Genomic DNA, 22,525 nt, shown 5'->3' on the forward strand with positions numbered 1-22,525 from the left:
TTATTTTTGCTATATTTAGCGTAACTCAGTGTGTGTAATCAGTGTAGCAGCATCTGCGCCATTTTGCTCACGTTTTATTAGTGATTGAAGCATTTTAGTTTTTTTTATATTAGTTATAACTTTTTTTTTGTAAGTTTTGCTTTAATATGTTTATTATTTTAATATATGTTAATGATTGTGTTTTTAAATGTTTAATATAAAAATGATGTAACATTTTAACAAGATAAACGTTAACTGTCAAGTTATTCAGTTATTGATTGTTAAGCCAGGCTTAAGTTAAGGTCACTTAACCACCATAATTTTGGCTTCATAAGGGGACCAGACAACTCGGACCCATGGACAACTCGGCCCCGAGTTATTGATACGGGTTCATTGATACTTGCGGAAAGCGGCTATATGTCGAAATCAGATTTTCAAGTAGCAGAATTGAACAGTTTATCCTAGTATTTCTCAATCAATACAGTATTTATATGTCAAAGCAGTAAAATTACGACATGTGCAGACCAATTTCTGTTACATCAAAATGACTGCCGCAACGTGCTACATGCAAAAGTGGTGTATTAAAACACCCGGGAAGCAGAACGAGAAAGTACATTTTCTCTTTTATTTTTAATTCGACCACCTACATATATTTTATAATACAGAATCACCAAAAGAACATAGAAAGATGTGATAAAAGTCAGTGGGCAACAGGGGCGTAGAGTTTCCCACAGGCTGATAAAAACCTAGACGTCGACACATCACCAGCTGTGTACCGTCCCCACAGTTAAAAGATTTTGCCCTGTACATCTACAAAGGCCTTCCTCTGTCGCCGTCGCATCTTCCTCTCCGACACGAACCGGCATATCAGCGGAATCAGCCTGGCCTCGTTGTGCAGCATTGGGATCAGCTTGTAAAAGGGAGGGGCTGTTCCGAGGGCACGATGGTTCAGTCTGTGATGCCAGCCCTCCACATCGTTGTTCGTCCTCACACTCTGGTTAAAAACTGACCAGGCATCCACCGACCACACGCTGCTCCTCATCCATGTGCGGTCAGCGTAATCCAAGAGGGTCACCAGTCCTGGAACTTGGGTTGCTCTTCTTAGACCGTCGAAGGCTGCTTCCACATGTTCTGCAGGAAGGAACGGGAGGGCGAAGATCTTCTTTATGAATTTGCACGTGCCGTCGTCATTTAGGTATTGTTGTGCAAGTCCAAGCTCCTGCACCTTCCTCCAGACAGCCTGGTTCCAATGGAAGCAGCACCCCTTGATTGGCAAGCCAGGATATACTTCCCGGATCCCCTTCCACATCCCTGTCAAACACAAATATAATAATAAGTTTAAAGATCCACATATTCGCATAGTCACGTGTCTATATCTATAGGATACTTTAATTAAAAAAAAAAAATACCTGTCTCAAAGTCTGCTACGAATTCAAGTACTGCTGCTCATTGTGGCAGGAGATCGTCGATGGCGCGGAAGACTTGGAAACACAACACACATTATTACAGAGAATCCCCACCAAGTGTATATATGATTATTAAATGCAAGCCATAAGTTGTTTTGTTTTTCCATCAAAATACAACTTACGGCTCTGTAGTCTTTACTCTTTCGCCGCGACATGAAGACAAAGGCAAGTGGCACCTGCTTCGTGGCGTCGTCATGCCTCAGGAAAGCATGTATCGAAAAAAGCGGTACAAAGGGATCCTTCACCACCTTGAAGGTACCGTCCAGGTACCATCTCCTTGCGTTGACCAGTAGAGTCAGCTGTCTCTCTGTCACGAACACTGTGTCTATGTGTGTTTACCCGGACGTCGGCCCGTAAGAAGTCTGCTGGTATGAAGTTGTCAGCGATCTGTAATTACATGTAGAGACATTATTATCTGCATCCAACTATAATAACTATATATTATGTACCATTCTTATTATCGTTACCTTCGCTTTGACGGCAAGCGTTGTCTGGATGCCGCCCTCCGGTCCGTGGACGTGTGCCCTGGTTCCGTTGACGAAGGTGTCGCCGGTCTGCTGAACAGTGACTGGGCACGTCATCTTGCTGTTCCTCACGGAACAACACCACGTTGTACCATCGCCACATTGTCTCTGCAAGAAAGAATAATTATTAATAATAATAATTAATAATAAATTAATAATAAATACACTGAATATAAAACAATAATTAATAATATTTATTCCGATTAACTGTATAGTATTTGCGAAATAGTATACCTTAACGGTATACGAGTAACCGTTGTTGACTAATATTCGTTTCCCTCGTTGAGAAACCGCATCAAGAATTTGATAGTGTGGTTCATCATCAGCTGTGGCGGCCTGCTCCTGGGGGGGTTCCTCCACAATGGACCTATAAATGAAAGCAGGAATGTCATGAATATACTACATATAACGGTACGTGAATACGTGAAATGTGTTATTCCTAATACTAAGGTTATCGCTGATACCATTATTATGTTATTTTATGATTTATTAAGGACCTATTGCACACTTTATGCTTACTTTTCCTCTATACGCTGAGGGATGTCGAAGTCGTCCGTCACATTGAAAGAATTTCCCTCCTCATCTGCATCTGTTTGGTTGATAACTGTGCACTGTGCACAGGTCCAATCAATTTCTGTGTCATCTCTTACCATCAGCCGGTAATCCTCTTGAGTGATTCCTGCATTATTAAAATTATTATTACCATTTTTATTTTTCTTAAACATAAAATAACAGTCACTTTTAAATTTTACAGTAATACGTTACCTAAATACTCAAATATTGTACTACAAATATCACATATCGCAAGCAATATAAAACAAATAAACAGAAAAAAAGTGGATAAAGACAGCTCACTGTAATTGTTATAAAGTTACTGTCTGTAAATCAATATTCTGTTATTCTACATCAAGGGGATTAGGCCCTACCCACCTCACCTGTATTAGAATCACAACTCGCAGCTTCATGTGTTAACTGTTAACACCCTTTGGTAGATGAAAGAATAAACGATTAGTCGCCATCGATTGAAGTTACATAAAATAATTAACGATTAGTCGCCATCAAGGACAGCTGGTATATATGTTTATCGTTTCGCACTTAGGATTCAATCTAAAAAATTTACAAATGACAATATATATATTTTTTTTTTTTTCAGCACTATTCGGCAAATATCACCTTTTAAATGATTTTCTTATTTTTATTTGTATTCCTTTCTCCAGTTGCGGTCCACATAGTCTATAGTGGTGTTACCTTTTAAAACATAATACAACTTTCAATAAATTATGACTGTATTTTGTTTGTGTTTTCCTTTATGGTTTACTAGAAAATCTAGACATTACTTTAAGCAAAGTGGAAAATAGTGCGTGCGTATTAATTTCGCGACATGATATATACTCACCAGTATTACAGGTGCGGTGTTGCCATCGTGAACAAACGTCACAGCGTAATGCATGTTGTCTGGGTCGAACTTCATTGGAACAAAAGGAACACGGATATGTCGGCATTTTGTTGGAAAGTGATATTAGAAAGTGATAAATCCAATAATTCGGACGGTTATATACATTATTTGAAAATGGCATCATGCTCACCAATTGGAATTACTTCTTAAAAGCAGGAAGTCAGGAGGCTATATCCGCGAGTGTTGTTACAACGATAAATAACTTTTGCATGTTTTTTCTGGCATCATCTCCAATGTTTAGGTCACTGATTGTAGAACAAAAACAAATTATTCGAACAGCGGAAACTATCTTCAAAGATAAATGGATCAGCAATTTATCAATCCGACATGACACTTCGTTTCGGGACGTTTATGTTAAGGTGAGACAAATTCAAAACTTAACAAAAAACACACACTTTTATTTCTGTGAGAATACTTTAATTTAAAAAACAACACTTGTTCAACAATATTTTTTAACAATAGACAATATTGTGTATGTGCCGAGTCGTCTCTGGACTCCGGGCCGAGTTGTCTCAGAACTGAGCCGAGCTGTCTCGACGTGGGCCGAGTTGTCCACGGGTCCGAGTTGTCTGGCATTCCTCCATAATATCTTACTGTATGTTACAACTTTTATATTATTATTATATTTCATCATCAAAAACAGTGAGATGTATCGGTAAACTTCAAATAAAATTATAAATAAATCTCATTGACAGTTCAACACACGTTATCGTCAACGTCCCTAACTCAGTAACTGCGTTATGCTTCAAATTTCGTTCACTTTGTTTTCTCGTGCACGGTTCGCGCAATCAACATCCGATTTGTTGTCATCGGCATGTCGTTCATTTATGAGGTTTTTCTTCACAGTTCAGGAACATTTTCATTAACAATAAAGTTAAGACAAGTAAGTATCTAAATACCAAACTTTACAAACCCCTAAAACCATTAATTGTACTAAGCCGTTTTTGTTTATTCCTTAAAATTACTGATATCGGGTCCACATGACTCGTAGAAATTGACTTAAAATGGAGAAAGATGAATTAACATTCAGTGCATGTTACATGACCTCACATGTACCAGATCAACAAGGCCAAAGCATTTAATTTTTATGATTTTTAAGACCCCTGTTGTTAGAATTTGTTTTCAATAATTATATTCGATCTGCAAAAGGTATATGCTACATTTTTGTGCCTCTATAGTAGTGAATAATATTCATAATCCATTCATAACAGTTGTAAATAATTTTGAATATATAAATTGTGTTAATTTAGAATCAATTCATTAATTTTTTTATATTTTACAAACTATTCACTGGTATGAACGCAATGCCTATCAGTATTGACATCAAGTTTGAGCGATGTGTGTTGATAAAACGCGGACCGGGTCAGAACGCTTGACAAATTGAATTTTTCCTTAAAATAAAATAATAAATTAAGTGTTCGGCAACTGTGCATAATTAAGAAACATATATTTTTTCATGTAGTTGCCTTGAAAATGGAAAATGACAAATAGCACATGCGCAGTACGATACTTTTTGCAAACGCATGCGCCTGAACGCAGTTAGAAACGTCGCACCCTTTCCTGTTTAACGGAGGGTGTTTTACTTTTATTCATTAGAATGGATTTGTTTTACATCCACATTGTTGATGTTTTACGTTACTTGATTGCAATTTATTTTGTTTCATGTATTGTAGCTCAAACATGTAGAATAGTATTTCCGTAAATATCGTATTCGTGTTTTTGTCGTTAGGTGAACGCAGTTTGGGACGTCGATGGTAAATGATGTTTATGCACTTGAACTTTGCAGTTTTGTAAGTGCTACGGCCAAACTATATTGATGTAAGAATCATATATAGCGGGGCTAAAAATTTGTAAGAACCCCAATTCGTGCCAGGATTTGTTCTAGCATTAAACATCCAAATCTATCAGGATTCACATGTAGTATTTACACAAATTTATTAGATCTAATAATTGCTTTGTAAACTGTTACTCGGTAATAATAAATAGTGTCAAAATGGTCTCATTCTCAAGCTTCAGTCTGAACTAACCTCTTAAAGTGTAGCATACATTCATATCCACAGAACATTGATGATATTAGCCAACACATTTGTTTGGATTTTCTGACGAGCGAAACCTTAGTTTAGTTTAAACAATATTTATTCCATGGTTTTTTTGGGTGCGATTGGTCGACAGGCTACAAACCTATATTAGGACCTTTCCCTACATTGTTTTACAAACAAGCCTGATTTTAATCAAATTATCTGCTCTTTTTCAATGTAACTGTGCTGCGGTAACTTCCATACGGATGTCAATGAACAAAATCCCAAAGTACTTCGTTGTGCATTTTATAAAATTTTAAAGTAAAAGAAACATGCCGATTTATGTGATCACCAGACTAAAACTGGTAGATACTGGAGTCGTATTAACTTAATCAAGGTGCCAGTTCCTTCGGTAGCTCAATGGGACGTTATACAGTGACCTCTCTCTCACTAACAACTAGCCATTAAACCGCAATCCTGGACAAATAGCTGAAATGTGTGTTCAGGACAGTTTGCTTGTACCTGAATTGAATAGGCTATATGCATGAAAATTAAGTTATATTATAAAAAATATTGAACATAGAACTACCTTCCCATTTTTTTTTAGTAAAATATGTGGAACTGGACGCTGTGCTACTGCATTGGATATTACAATAAAAAGCAGGACATTTTATATGCAGCAGCACTAATACTTATGGTAAAGATCTTGTTTAAAAATAAGTTTGGATTAAGAGGATTCTCGCAGGATCCATGTGGATTCTCCTGAAAATGGACACATTTTTAGCCCTGTGTATAGAACTATAAGTTGATGAGACTAAGTTAGCCATATTGCAAACTTACCATTGTTAAGAGGATACTGTAGCTACTGATTACCAAATTGACAAGTTATTCCAAATTCTTAAGTATCGATTATTTTTTTTTATAGAAGTGCCATTGACTAGCGAACTCTGGACATCCCTCTCAACCTGCCGACTAATTAGACTGCCAATCTCTTTTAAACTGTCTGATGCTGTTATTCATAAACCAATTTCTCTGTTGAAGATTCACAAATAACTGGTCTTCTAACTATTGTTATAATATAATTATAATATTAAAGATAGAAATGTTTGATCTATCATGATGTCATGATGAAGAGAAGTTCTGTTACTGAGAATCAATATTCCTAAAAGTTAGCATTTATTAATTTATGTAATGTAAATTGAATCTAGTCCTTGATAATGGAGAATATTAAAGTTAGTTTGTGATGGATTTAATAATTCATAAATACATGGCACAGGTCTACTACTAGTAAATGATAACTAGTATTTTATACAGTAGCACAGTTATAGTTAAAATATTTTTTCAGCAACATGGGAACACGTGTTTACATTGGAAGACTTTCATATCATGCTCGGGAAAAAGATGTGGAAAGATTTTTTAGAGGATATGGAAGAATCAGAGATGTGATGCTGAAAAATGGATATGGATTTGTGGTTTGTACATTGCAGGGTTCTTTTTTGTTTTGGTGTATTAATTATTGAAGGCCATTGTACAAGTATGCCAACAGTAAAATCAGGTGACTAAAACATTTCATACTGTCTATATACAAAATAGAAGTAGGTGCTATTTGGCTCCTAGATGGAAAAGTTAATGTAGAGGACTGATCTCAAATTAACATATTTAGGGTCATTTTTGTCTCGGATTCACTTGAAGTTTGTCCCAAATATTTTTTGGCCATCCTCATGAATAAATCTGAAATTTGGGCTCTGTATTCCAAACTAGTTTTTGAGAAATGGTCATTTTGCTAACCGTGTTAGGTGTTAGATGATTTCCTTAGGTGAGGGTAAAGTCATTAATAATGTTATTACTGTGTTAAATAACTTAAAGATCACATGAAGAATTGTTTTCACTATCTTTTTTTTTTTCCTTCTACTTTTTTTTTACTCTCAACATTAATTAATATAATATTTATCTTTTCTTCTTTTCCTTTTTTTCTTATGATAATCTTCTATTACTTCTCTCTTAAGACCTGTAGATATCATAAGACAGGCAAGTACAATCTGGGCCCATGATTATAAAACTTGAGTCCAGACTCAGTCTCTAATGACGTCACATGCATGCAATTTGTATGGCATCATCATGACGTTAGTGTCTCAGACTAGTAAAATCTCGAGTCTAAACTCTAAAATCTTTATAAGCACCAGGCCAGAACTATACATTTGTCAAGTATACAAATGTACTAAGATAACATCGTGTATGTTTACACATATATATGTATGTATTTCTTGTTTTAGCCAGTGCACCATGACTGGTATATCAAAGGCTGTTGTATGTGCTATCCTGTCTGTGCAATAGTGTATATAAAAGATCTCTTGCTTCTAATGGAAAAATGCAGCATGTTTTCTATAAGACTATATGTCATAATTACTAAATGGTTTACATCCAATAACCAATTATTAATAAATCAATATTCTCTAGAGGTGTCATTAAATTAAACAAGCAAAAATGTATGTATATATTTTGCTTGATATATTTAATTAATTTAATATCATCTATATTTCTTTTGTGTTTGGTATAGATCTTTCGGGAAGGGTTTTTAAGGTGCACAGTTCCATGTTTTAACATTTAAGGATTACTCCGCCTTCATTGTAACAATTTGGTCAGTCATTTGGTTGACACTTGGTTTCCTTTTTTTTTTTTAAATCTTACATTTGTGTTTCGACTTCCTCCAAGAAAGTCATAATAGCTGTGTTTATTTGCAGGAATTTGATGACAACAGAGATGCAGATGATGCAGTGTACGAGCTGAATGGCAAAGACCTTTGTGGAGAAAGGTACTTCCTATATGTTTATGAATTAACAGTTATGCTCCTTGATACCTTGGATGCTTGATAATTAATAGATAAACACATAGGCCATTTAGTACACATTATCTAATTTGTAGATGATCCAGTGACACCCAATAGCCGATATGTATTTTTGTGCTGGGGTGTCGTTAAACAAACATTCATTCATTCATTGTAGATTATCCATTATAAGTTAAGTTTATATGCAAGGGTAATTAGTAATTGGGAAATATACATATATGCTTATGAAGACTGTGTGTTATGTATTGTAATGATTATTTGCCAATAGCCAGTTTGCCCATTCATTTCTTGTTGAAATAAATATTGTTTAAACTATATTTAAGTTATGGATAACAGTTTAAAATGGTGTTGTGATGAGACGCATCTTTCGGGACTGATAACAATGAAGATCATTTCCCAACGTGTACTGAACACCATTTTAATATGAAAATGTAGCCGTGAAAATTTATAAAGCCAGTTAGAATAATTAACCCAGATTCACAGTTTTTGAAAGCTTATTAATATTATGTATAGCATACAAGCAGGTATAACTACCCAAATATGTTGTTAAAAATAATAATAATAATAATAGTGTCTCATTGTAAGTGAAAATGTTAAGACCTGATAGTAATAATTGCTATCGGTCTCATATGTTCAGTGGAATGAACCCAACAGTTGTTAAAAGACTAATGATCAGTAGTACATTATTTGTAGTCTTTATTTGTCTTCATCCCGATGTCATAATTTTGTGTTTTAGCTTCTTTTTAATTGTAACAGTTGGCCTGGATTTAAAACTTACCGGTAATAATAAGTTTCTATAAAAGTTTTGGCATGCTAATGTTTTGGCTCTCTTTTGGCACACATTGGTTATTTCGTTTTCTCTTTACCTGTTCCCATCAGCTGTTGCGATGTTCAAACCAGACTACTACCCGTAGGGGAATATGTATTGGTGTTGAGGACAGGTGAAGCATCTAAAAAAGAGAAAACACCCCAAGTTTTCTCTATATTTGTTTTTACTCAAGTCTAACAACAATTGTTTAAAATATTTACAATAAATATTGCAAGTTATTTTATACTACAATTGCAAGTTATTTTGACTGTTTTTCAACTACAGAGTGATAGTTGAACATGCACGTGGACCGAGAGGCGAAGATTCTTGGCGAGACCGAGATCGAGGGTATGGACGCCGCCGCGGTATCGGCTCGGGATCAAGACGAGACAAGTACTACTTCTTTCTACCACAATTTGCAACAAAAGATGTCTTTGTTGTAGGAAGCAGCTTGATGCATCTTGATGTTAATTAAAAGACATATACATATGAGGGGGATGTAGCCCAGTGGTAAAGCGCTCACTTATGTGGGCCCATTCGGTGGGCCCATTGGGCTATTTCTCGTTCCAGCCAGTGCACAACAACTGGTATATCAAAGGCTGTGGTATGTGCCATCCTGTCTGTAGGATGGTGCATATAAAAGATCGCTTGCTACTAATATATGTATAAAGTGGTGGGAACCTTTCTAAGACTATATGTCAAATTTACCAAATGTTTGACATTCCATAGCCAATTATTAATAAATTAATGTGCTCAAGTGGTGTCATTAAACAAAACAAAGCTTCCCTCTGATATTATCTAAACATTGCAGTCAAGTGTACAGGTCTTCTTGGAAAAAAATAACCCAATGACAGCAATATGTATATTAACCTTTAGACTACTGGATTGATTTTTGACGAAAACCACTGAGTGGCTACAAGTTTATTATTTTTACTCGCATATATTTACTTAAATGTTTTATAAATACATAAAATAAAGTTCATATTTGAATCGGTAAATATTATTTTTGTGGGGTTTTATAATTTTAATGATATTTTAGATCAGTTAATGTTAATTAAAATTAAGCAATAAATCTAAAAAGTCGCGTTTACTTACCAGCATTTGTAGCCAGCTGTTCAGTATTTATGTCTATTGTTCCTGATAACAGTGGTTTTCTGACCAGATTGTTTTTTTTCAAAATGAACTAGATTCATATTTTCGCTGTTGGTAAAACGATCAAATTTATTATCAAATTAGCTTTCACAATTGGTATCGATCCCTGAAAATTACTGCAACGTGCCGCCATTGTGTTCAAGCGAAAATACTTGCCGAAAACCACTTCTTTTAACTAAAAATTCCAAGGTATTTTCCATTGAAAAACAACAAACAAAAGCTAGCATGCTGTTGAATAAACTGCTTCCTGTTAAAAAAAAAAAACTACATTCCCGGTGAGTGTCATGTACAAAACGGCGGGAAATATAAATTGGGGAATGCGCATGCTAAGGGAAGCTAAAATTACTCACCATGAACTAGTTTCAGATGAGTGATTGGGAGTGAGTGATAGCTCCCCTTAAACGGTGAGTTTCTGTCTAAATAATGAAATAGAAGCTACTCAACATTCAGGAGTTCTCTTTTAACATGTTATTTCTCTTCTTTAGATATGGTCCTCCAACCAGAACTGAATATCGTATTATTGTTGAAAATCTGTCGTCTCGAGTCAGTTGGCAGGTATGTATGGGATTTAATTTTGTGGGTAAATTCTTTTTATTACTACAAGGGAAATAGTATTCATTTTATGTAGTTATTATTCCAGCGTCATTTTGATGAGGTATGATAAAAATATTAAATTTGTACGTTGTTCTTTTCAAAATATTTTCCTTAATCTTTTTGACAAAGTATGTTATTTGAAAATGTTAGCGAAATACATTGATTTTTTTTTCAATTTTCTTAGAGTTATTGTTTGTAAATGTTCTGGATGATAAATTATTCGCCAGTACATTTAGATTGGATTTAGCTGCATTAAATTCATTTTTATGTATGTCTCTGATTTCAGTGTTATATACTGATTTTTTTTACAGGGAGGGGAAAAGCTAAGGAAAAAAGAGCACCGTTTTAGATCAGTGTCATATTTACTATGGGGTGGGGGTTTTTTTTCCTCAAAAAGATTGTAGATTTTTCAAGCACTGTTAAAACTTAAATTTTAAAACAACTTGTAATAATGAAAAAAATGTGTATTACTTTTCTATGCTTGTGATTTGGCTATGACTAATTCTAAACAGCCATTGTTTCCCTGACAGCGTATCATGACTGGGTCTAGACGTTCTGAACTGACGGCCAGTCTGAGGGGAGGTGACCAGAATTGTAGGAACCGATCAACCCTCCGCTGACAGGGTCTCTGGTCGACTGGGTCTTGTTATCGTCCACCGATGTCGGTTTTTGAGGCATGCCACTTGCACCCCTCAACCAATGAGGCATGCCACTTGCACCCCTGAAAGCAGTCTTATTGTTCGTAGCCCAATTCAAGCCCCGAGAGCTGGCTTGCATTGGGAAGTTTGAATTTCAGATAATTGTCAGGAGTCTGTCTGGCTGGCTTCCTCCCTTAAAAAAGAAAAGGTCTGGTTGATTACTGTTTGGCTTCTTGTGTCCTCCTACCAAGCTGCGGGCTAGGCTTTGCGGGTTTACTGATGTAATCTTACATCGAACTCGAAGGATGCAGGATCAAACCAGACGTTCGGCACTCTGGCACATTCAGCCCGAGGCAATTAGACAAGCTTTGATAGGTATCTACCTGCTTTGACCTTTCAGTTTTGTCTTTTAAGTGAAGGTAAATACAGTTTATGTTCTTGTATGCTCATGTTTAATTCTTAAATTTATTAGAATATTATACAAATTGGGCTGTTCCAGAAGGGATTTTTACAGCAGCTAGTGGTAGGAACCATGTTGTATGTCTGTGGTTTGGCCAATCACAAAGAAACTGGTTGGGAGCCTCTTGTGCATCAGGCCTGGACTTCCATAAGAATGTTTTAACCAATCTACACGACTCACTTCAGCAGCATTTTAATCGGCATCTTCACCCATATTTTCAGACCAGTCAAAAAGGGTTAGGCGATTACTAAAAATGTTTCTGAATTTTGGAGTCCCTTATCATTATTATGATGTTACTCTTCTAGCTCATTTCAAAAATAAAATCATGTTATATTAGCTGAAACATGTTTATATCAAGAATGGCTAAATAGGTTTTGGAAAACTGGGGTTACTCTGATCTTTGAGCGGCGTTGATATTCAGCATTGAGGAATTAGCATTTTAGCATAGCTACTTGTTTTCTAACTGGAATGAAAGTCTTACGGTTAACAAACAAAAGATATTTTTGTGATGGGTTATATATATGTATTCTAGATTGGAATTGGTCAGATCATTGTCTTCTGGAATAGTCCTTTTGTGTTTCGTTTTAAAATGCATGTAGTTTCTTCTTTTTTCGTTAAAAAACAAAACAAAACACTTTGACTGAGAAAAAGCATTTGATCCATATAGGGGCGCGACATAGCCCAGTGGTAAAGCGCCCCGCTCAATGTGCGGTCGGTCTGGGATCGATCCCGTCGGTGGACCCATTGGGCTATTTCTCGTTCCAGCCAGTGCTCCACAACTGGTGTTACAAAGGTTGTGGTATGTACTATCCTGTCTGTGGGATGGTGCATATAAAAGATCCCTTGCTGCTAATCGAAAAAGAGTAGTTCATGAAGTGGCAACAGCGGGTTTCCTCTCAATATCTGTGTGGTCCTTAACCATATGTCCGACACCATATAACCGTAAATAAAATGTGTTGAGTGTGTTGTTAAATAAAACATTTCCTTCCTTGATCCATATATTTTGAGTATTTTAAAGTTGGAACATTGGTACTCTGAGGATGAAAGACCTTTTTTTTTTTGGTATGCTTAAAATTCTGAATGTTTTCTCCATGCAACTTGTAATAAATTGGAATATTTTTTTTAACTTGCTCCAAACCGTATAGCATATTAAGTATGCACAAGTTAAGGATATTAAACTTGAGCAGACCTTTTCATGACCAAAAATTGATGGTAATGATTAATTGCTCCCCTAACTTTGATTACAGGGAGCCATTTATGATATTACAATATAGAGCATTGATATTTAATCGTTTTGTAATAGTTAAAAAAAATTAACATACTAAGAGGAACTAAAAATTACCCTTTTTGAACTAGTCTTAGGGGAGTGATAGGAAGCCACAGTCATAGCTCCTGTTAAACAGTGAGGACTGCTTGAGTGTTAAAATTGTGGATCAAATGGAAGAGTTTGTCACTTTTATTTTGGCCATTCAGAAGCATTGTTCAAAACTACACTTCATTTCCAGTCTGTATGGCACCTACCAATGTTTGTGTTTATTTTCAAGTTTGTTACGGGAAATAGGTTTTACTATATTTCTTCCTTAGTGTCCACTAAAAAATAAATACAGATACAACCATTGAGTGAGTTTCCATTTCATTCAGTGCTGTACATGTGGCCATCCTGTCAGGAGGAAAAAAACAGTTAAAGGAAACATGTCACATAAACCATATTTGGCACCAACCATGTACAATTAATTATAAATTGAATCACCTAAAAAAAAACATTATAAAAAATTAATTACTTAAACTATCTCCATAAAAGAACCCCAGATACGAGCTCTTAGCGGAAATTGCCGATCTTTAATGAGCAGGGCAATCACGAGGTCCGTGACGTCAGAGACGCGTTGCTTGATTTGAAGCCTTACACTTAAAAGCATTAGTCCGTACCACTCATAAAGAATCTAAGACTTGCACAGCTTACCAAAACAATGTGTGTTCGTTCGCAAAACGTTTTGCCGTATCAATATGAGCTGTTAGTAAATGAAGAAAGACACACATTTACTTACAACAGTGATACTGAAGAAAAAACGGATAGCGAGTCGGAGGGTGGAGAAACTGATGGTGCCAGACCAGACCGGTCGACCAATTTACAGCCCGGAGCCCGAAAGTAACCCGGAGACAAAACCAAAACTCGGATGCTAATGCCGAGGTGTATACTGTTCATATTTAGCATAAAGATACACCTCGATATGATGTATTTAAATATGTAAAAAATATAAATGTAGGATAAACATTTTTGGGTTGTTTTTTTTTAGAAAATATCGCATTTTTTATGTTCAGGCTGTACATAATGAAATCTGTATGCACAGTGTAAACAAACGCTCTAATTTACGACAAGGCGCTTCACTTTCATTAACCTGGCTTGTAAAACAACATAAATGACTTGAGAGTATAATCAACTTTTAAACTAAATGTATTTCTATTTGCATCAATAGAACGAAATGGGGTTATAATATTTTTCTCTCATAAAAAAAAAGTAGCATATTATTAGGCCTATTGGTAGGGTGCGTTAGAGTAAAAACGACCACTCACGATACCCAAGTGATAATTTTCTTTTCTTTGGTACTACGTAATTGGTCAGTTTTGTAATTTTAGATGGGAAAGTCTACTTAATCAAGGGTTTTACAGCATTATTTACAGTAATGAAGCAGGGCGGCTGATAATGTCCATTAACATTGTACTATAGTCGCGACAGGTTACGCCACAATACCTTGTGATCTTAAAACAACTGGCACGTATTTTGTACGTATGTCTAGACCGTGGTAATCACTTACCTGGTCGATACCCTGCAATATACACCTGCCAATCAGGAATCACATGTGCAGGCCACGGAAAGAAAGGACAAATTAACTAAAACAACACTCCGATTCTCAAGTCAGCCCGTGGATGAAACATAATAGTTATTTCGACACCGACAGTAGTGGGGTTTTTTGTATTGAACTTCGTGTTGCTTTGGGGCTTCGGGCGATGAGGAACGTTTTTGTGACGTATTCCGCCCGAAGATTAAAAACATTATTTAAAATTATTATTGTTTTCTACACGTTTTTTTAAAAACATATTTAAATACATCGTACTGAGATGTATCCTCATGCCAAATCCCATGTTTGTATATGCCATATTTAATTACTTTAATTGACGTTTCCTTCTTCGGACGGTGAATACAGATTTTGTTATGTAGGCCTACAGCCCTAACATGAAATTTTTTTTTTTTCCCAAAAAAATAAATAAATAAAAAATTCTACATTTTTGTTTTAACATATATAAATACATCATGCTGAGGTGTACACCTCGGCATTCGCAACCGAGTACTGTTTTTTTTTTCCGGGTAACGTTCGGGCTCCGGGCTGTAATTAGGCTGACACCAAAGTACTATGCGGTGTTGGTGTCCAATCTTTTCTTTTGCGATAAAATACACGCGTCTTTCTTCGGATACAATCCTTTGGAAAACCATAAAAAGACAATCCCGATCGTTTAAACTGTTTATTTTTACACCCAAAGGCCGCGCAGTACGGCACTGTTGGACTGAAAAGATTGTAAGCCCCTTACTCCATATATAAACAGTTAACAACAATGGAAGAGTACAGCGGCTCTGACGTCACTTCCCTTTTTTTTCGAACGCTCACGAAGAAATATGCATAAATCGTACTTTGATACTGATTAGCGTAATTTCTTCATTTTAAGTTAACTACACGTATTTTATTGTTATAAAGTTATTTGTATATTATTTTTATATCATTTTTCTTTTAAAATGAGCTATAATATGGTCTCGTGTCATGTTTCCTTTAAAGAGACCTTTCCAACTAAAATATATGTTTCTTCCATATGGACAATACAGCTAATAGAACTTTATTGAAACCAGATAGAAACATTAAACATGTACAGGAATGCTATCTATATGATACTCAAAAGTTGGAGGTAATGTAGTGTATTAAAAAGATGTGCATTTGCTTAGAAGGTGGTGAAGAGTTGGAAATATTCAGAATGTTCAGTATAATGCCCATAGGAACTTTGTGGGTTTTCTATATATCAAAGCTGGCAAATTTGTGGCAGTTCCCAAATAGAACTATTAATTGATGTAGTATTGCTGCAGTCATAAGTAGGAACATCAGAATTTATTTTCGTATTGTTTTTCAAAGACTGCTTTAAAAAGTTTTGCATATATTGATATTTTGCCATAAGTGGATGCTGGAAGGGAATGATTGATCTGCATTTCACAAGGACTATTGTGGACTTGATTACACTATTTATAATTAATTGGTCCAAGAGGGTCTTACAGTTTGTGTTGTGATACATTCAGAAGTCATTGGAATTTCAAGTATCTGAATCGTGGTGGTGTTTGCGTAGATGTGGGGGTTTTGTGTACATGAATGAATCTGGTGTGTCAAAGAGGTGGGAGGTGGGAGGTTGCAACAAACAACTCTCAGCTGTTTTGTTTTTATTCCAATTCTTTGTTTTGAAAGTCTGAAACATTAGCCATAAAATAAACTAGACCATTGCAAAAAGAAACCTGGTGACAACCTTGTGAATAATATGCAAGGGGTTGGGGGAAGTCTTGTAATGTCAGATGAATAAGTTGTGTCTTTTGCAATAAACCAGTTTTGTTTCTTTTGTATACTAGTTACATTTGTGGCATGTATAGCAGTTTACTGAAATATAATGAGCACTTTATATGTTGGGAAACTGCATTTTTCATCATTAGTATGTGCTGAGTTAAACTCTGTTAACATTTAAAGGGAAATAGCTTTGTTATAATGAGTGTTTCATTTTTTTTAAGGACTTAAAAGATTACATGCGACAAGCTGGAGAGGTTACTTATGCTGATGCCCACAAGAAACACAGAAACGAAGGGTGAGTATCAGTGCTTAGTAGTTGCTTAAAGGCAGGATTTAGCTCAGTCAGTTGAGTGATCACTTGAGGTGCTTGCATCGCAGGATCGAACCAGCTCAGTGGATCCATTCAGCTGATTGTTGGGGTTTGTTGTTGTATTAGAACGAGAATCTTTGCTTACCCAGTGGTAGACAGCAATTCCATGTTTTTGCTATAGAGTTGTCTCTGGCTGAGAAAGCGATCATAACCATCCAAATGTCCATTTAACTTAAGAACAGCGGAGTACTCAGGCTTACAAGCAGGTATATATATATACAGAACTTCACATACCGTATATCGCTGTGTATTAGCCGACTCCATGCATTAGCCGACCCCCTAGTTTCACCCTCCAAATCGGCTTTAAAATTATCGACCTTGTATATAAGCCGACCCCCCTATATAAAACTAACCAAGTCAGATGTCTGTGTGGTCTCTACAAAATGACAAAGTACATCTGCTTTCAAACGTCATTTGTCACAGCAAACTTATCCGGAAGCAGTAGCCGATTTCTATTTATAGAAACGGTGTCCGGTTAATTTATTTCTCGTAAAATATAAGTACCAAGATAGCGAAATATACCTAAACATTCTTGATTGCAGCCACACGTTAAAAACACAGTGACTGTTTGCATTGTTGATTGTGCTAATCGGTCTTTTCATTACTAGTCGGCTATACCCTACCATACCCAACCACCCGTGTCGATTAATCCCAAGCCGACAAACAAAACAAATGAAGCTGGAACAATTAACGTGTTCACCGGTTTAGTAAGCAGTTTTGTAATGACACGTGACCTGCGATGTTTTCCCAAATTGTTTTGATCGGTCACCATTTATTGTTGTTTAAACAGATAAATATTACTAAATAACTTTTAAACACCAACATTTATTAAAGATGAACATATATATACAATTTTAATATCTTTTATTTGTAATAGCTTGTGTTAAAATGCAATATTAAACCTTTATGAAAGCGGAAATGCAGAGCACAATAATGACAATAGATCGAGTCGAGCCGTGACGTCACTATTCTAACTTTACATTTCCAATAAAATGTTGACTCCTTAGATAAGCCGACCCCAGCCTTTGACTTGATAAATTTTGTATCAAAAAGTCGGCTAATACACAGCGATATACGGTATGTTATTTTCACTTTCTATTTATTGCACAAGTTTATTTTGCGCAAGAATATATACAATGAGACCGCGTAGCGTTCGAGTGGTATGTTCTTTCGCAAATTAAATGAGTGCTATAAATAGGAAGGAAAAATAACGTATGTGAAGTTCTTTATTTATTACATACTGTATATTGCCGTGTATTAGCCGACTCCTTGGATAAGCCGACCTCTTAGTTTGACCCAAAATATCCAGTACAAAATCATCGGCCTTGTGTATAAGCTGAAGTCATCTTTTGTCCAGCTGTATGTTGTATCGATTTCAATAATACTGTCAACAAATAGACATGTGCTTTTCTTGTTCATTACATTTGTTTTCCCTTTAATTATTACAAACACGGTAATCGCGATCGCAATCAATCATCAATGTGGCAATGCCGTGAAAAATAATTTAGAATTGATAAAGCATAACAGAAAAATTAATAATTCAAGCTATAACAACATATCACTGCACATAAGTAATTAATTTATTCACTGGACAGCAAAAAGTAAAATCATTGAGGCATGTTTAATCCCTCACCACACACACACAAACAAAAGATCATGCGGTCTGTGACTGCAGCTGTTCACTGTATATGGTATGATCATGTGACAATAGTGGGAGTAATTATCATCCTGAAATTCATGTTGTTTTTTCAGTCGATAATGTTAATAATGAGCTTAATTTATTTATGGCATTGCTTTACAGTTTAATGCACCCTCCCAACAAAACAATAATATTAGAAATATAATACTTGTTTGAAGAAAAAACACCGTTTTGTATCTTAAACTTGCTATATGAAAGACTGGTCCCAGCACAGGTCAAACAAAGAAATGACAATAAAACAAGTAATTTTGTATTATTATTCAACAAACTTATAATGCATTCAAGAACAAAAAACTGCATAATATTGCATGATGGGGTGTTTTATTTATACTGTGCACAAATTATTGTTACATAATCTGTGAAAGGCTAAGGGTCTGATCAAAATTTGTAAGTCACGGTCGGGAGTATTTTAGATCAAAATTTTATGCTCCAATTTGTTGCCTCCGTGTATAAGCCGACTCTCTTCTTTTGGAAAGTGTTTCTAGACTTCAAAAGTCGGCTAATACATGGCAATATACGGTACCTTCTTTTATGTTTTACAAAAACGTTTTTTAATTTAATGTCATAACAACATTTTGTTTAATCTATTATCAAAACGCCTTTCATGGATTTGCTTAACGTTAAGAATCATACTCTGCGGCAGCCTTGTGTAATATTTCAAATATGATGTGACGTAATTTGTAAATCATATATGACGTCAGTAAATAAAAGGCGTTAACTGCAGTAAAAATAAAAAGGGAATTCCCCATTTAAAAGTTCCGGTCCAGATCGCACATATATGTGATACAAAATACATTTATCACACGGTTCCAAAATATCTTTATCACTATAGTAAGATTGAATATTTATGTAATAAAATTAATTATCAGTGTCTGGATATGTATTTTAAAAAGATATTGTCTCAGTAAAAATTAGTATGTTCAAGCCTAATAATTGTTGTCAATCTCATGTGCTCAGTGGATTGAATAGAAGAATTGTACAGACATAATTAATGGTCAGCAATACATTATTTATGTTAATAATAAATGAGCAAACATTAGAGATTTATGCAGCAGGATATAGCATTTCATTAAACACTGTCCTTATGTACCCAAAACTTTAAATATTTCAGTGTTGTTGAGTTTGCTACATACACAGACATGAAGAATGCCTATGAAAAGTTGGATGGCACTGAAATTAATGGAAGGAAGATCAAATTGATAGAAGACCGACCGAAGAAAAGGAGGTATGCAGTATTTATTTATTTGTTGCACAATAATGTAATAAATGTTAAATGCTTGCCCAAGTTGCTGCCTGTAAATGACTACATGTGACAACAACTATCAATTTGGGTATTCTTTTAGCTAAGGTTTAGATTGATAAATAAAAATTAGTCAAGTATAAAGAGGATTTGAATTTTATATATATATATATATATATATATATATATATATATACAGTGAAACCCCTCAATACCGGACATCCATGGGACCAAGTAAAATGTCCAGTTTTCAGGGGTCTGCCTGGACGGAAATACCTTCCATTCTCCATAAAATAGGGAAAGTGTTAAAGTGTTTTAAAACAAGAAAAACAAGAATATGTTGAAAAATGGTGCATTTATGAGCATTTAGAAAAATAAAAACATCCATCAACTTTTCACTCAAAGATCTTAACGTTGGTTTAGGTACACTTTCGAAACTTTTAATTATTTTGAGTTTATCATCGAGCGAGAGTTCAACACGGCGACGTTTAGCTGGACGTTCCGTTATGTTGAAAATCAACATGAAAATGAAACACTACTAACATCTATTCGACTACGCAAAGCCAACATATACTTTTGCTTACTCTTTATTTCGCTAAACAGACGTTTAAAAAAAACAACAACACATTCACACAATAGGAAGGCAGCAAATTAAATTCCCTATTATTTGTGTCAATCTTTGAAGCATATCATGAGACATGTTTGTGAAGGATCACATTTAAGACCTTAAAACACACTCGTAACTTAATAAAGACATCTAACCCAAACCCGAACTCCGCTAATGTTAACCATAATTACAACACAATCAACGTGTTTACAGTAGTTAACGCCATACCAAAGCTTGCAATCAGTCCTTTTAATTGTTTATTGTCAAGTTGCTAATCTTGCCTGCTGAGCGGTACCTGTACTGTATGCAGCGGTGATTACACTGATAACAGCGATCTCGAGCATGCACATATTGCACTAGCCATCGGTGTTCACAGACAGGTGGGCGCCATATTGATTGGTATCGGTTTGATCGTCCGGTTTTCAGGGGTAGGATTTACACTAAGTTGACACATTGGGACCGAATTGTTTGTCCGGTGTTCAGTTTAGAGGGGTTTCCGGTTTAGAGGGTTAAAATATAGTGTTAAAAGATGTGTAAATCACAGAACCGTGGAAAACGTTCGGTTTTGAGGGGATTCCGGTTTAGATGGGGTCCGGTGTTGAGGGGTTTCACTACATATATATATATATATATATGATTTTGGTTGAATCAAGACGAATTTAAACTGGATAGTTTCACTCTTATTGTTTTATTTGTGGCACATCTGTTCTCATAACAGCTATACAACATTGTTTTAAAATAGAAATTCAGGGCTGGAACTTAACAATGGCTGCCATCGTTGTTGAGATATAATTTGCCGTAGGCAGAGAGCATCGGTAAATCATCTCAACAATGGCAAAATGTATACACACGATAAACATTATCTGCCAATATTAAAATTTGCTCATTAAAAATATGTCTGAATACAGCCTGTCTTTATCAGGACTCTAATATCAATATAACTTCAGGGACATCTTGTTTTAATTAAAATTTAATAAATACTGGTGGGTGGGTAGTGGGCACGAATTCTTAATGAAAGTGTTGTAATTCATTTTGTGTCTTTTGAAATATATGTTAAATACTTGTTGGGTTGGAATTAAAACTTGGGCTTCTTTTTCAGTCGATCATACTCCCGCAGTCGGAGCCGCAGTGGATCTCGATTTCGAAGAAGTAGATCACGGAGTCGATCGCGAAGTTGCAGCAGAAGCCAAAGCAGTCGTAGTCGTAGTCATAGTCGAAGCAGGAGTGTGTCAAGAGACAAGAAAGAAATAAACGATAGGTCAAAGAGCAAGTCGCCAGTAAACCAGAACTCCAAATCACAATCAAGATCCCGATCTAGGTCTCGATCCTTCTCTCGTTCAAAGTCTCGCTCCCCAGTAAAAGATGCTGTTGCTAATGGCGAAGAAGCTCAGGAAAGCGAGAAAGACGATTGAGTTACAGGAATTTCATAGACTGGTGTGAAAGCATGTAGATGTGATAAAGTGAATACTAGTTAATTATTTAATATTTGTCTTATTACCGTATTTGACCGGAAATAAGCCCATGTCTTTGAATAAGCCCCCCTCCGTTTTGATAGCATTTAAGAAATTAGGCCCTCATTCGTAAATAAGCCCACCCCCAACTTCGTCACCTTATAAATTAAAATAACACGAAATTGCAAGTTTGCTCAAAGTTCATTTAAAAGGTCATACCTCCTGCAGATAATTAAACACAAATGTAACACAATATTTTACCCACCAGTGAGATTTAGCAGTCTAACAATAACAGTGTGTAACATTGTTTTCAATTTCATGCTTGCAGTATTTCTTTGAAGTATCCAAGCCCAAGTATGAACTAAAAACCAATGTCTATTTTTACCACCACACTGGGTCCGCAGTTAATGCTAATTAAGCAAATACCATATTTTGATTGGCTAAGAACAATGACCTTAGATTGACAATTTTTTGTAGTGTAAGCTGGCTGCCAGTGTCAGAAACGTGTGTACGCTATTGAGTTTGTTGTTAATTGATGTTGTTTTAAGTCTTCTCAGCATTAAATTTTGGATGTAAATAAACCTCACTGGTAAGTAATTGTAACATAGAAGGTGTGTTTCTGATAA

General features: G+C 35.5%; 1 protein-coding gene across 2 annotated transcripts; it reads left to right on the plus strand.

The window, feature by feature from the left end:
- The first annotated feature begins 24 nt into the window (after positions 1–24).
- On the plus strand, positions 25–22,043 carry LOC121370912 (serine/arginine-rich splicing factor 4-like). Of its 2 annotated transcripts, none has more exons than XM_041496448.1 (8): positions 25–129; positions 6,789–6,915; positions 8,185–8,255; positions 9,382–9,489; positions 10,734–10,803; positions 16,754–16,827; positions 19,713–19,826; positions 21,548–22,043. In XM_041496448.1, exons 2-8 carry the CDS (start codon positions 6,793–6,795, stop codon positions 21,858–21,860), a joined length of 873 nt encoding a protein of 290 aa, XP_041352382.1. In that variant the 5' UTR covers positions 25–129; positions 6,789–6,792; the 3' UTR covers positions 21,861–22,043. The 2 variants fall into 2 exon arrangements, with proteins under 2 accessions (XP_041352382.1, XP_041352381.1); XM_041496447.1 differs by lacking the exon at positions 25–129 and adding an exon at positions 2,267–2,380.
- The last annotated feature ends 482 nt before the right edge of the window (positions 22,044–22,525 follow it).

This window comes from Gigantopelta aegis, chromosome 4 (assembly GCF_016097555.1).
Source record: "Gigantopelta aegis isolate Gae_Host chromosome 4, Gae_host_genome, whole genome shotgun sequence".
NCBI classification, from domain to species: Eukaryota; Metazoa; Mollusca; class Gastropoda; order Neomphalida; family Peltospiridae; genus Gigantopelta; species Gigantopelta aegis.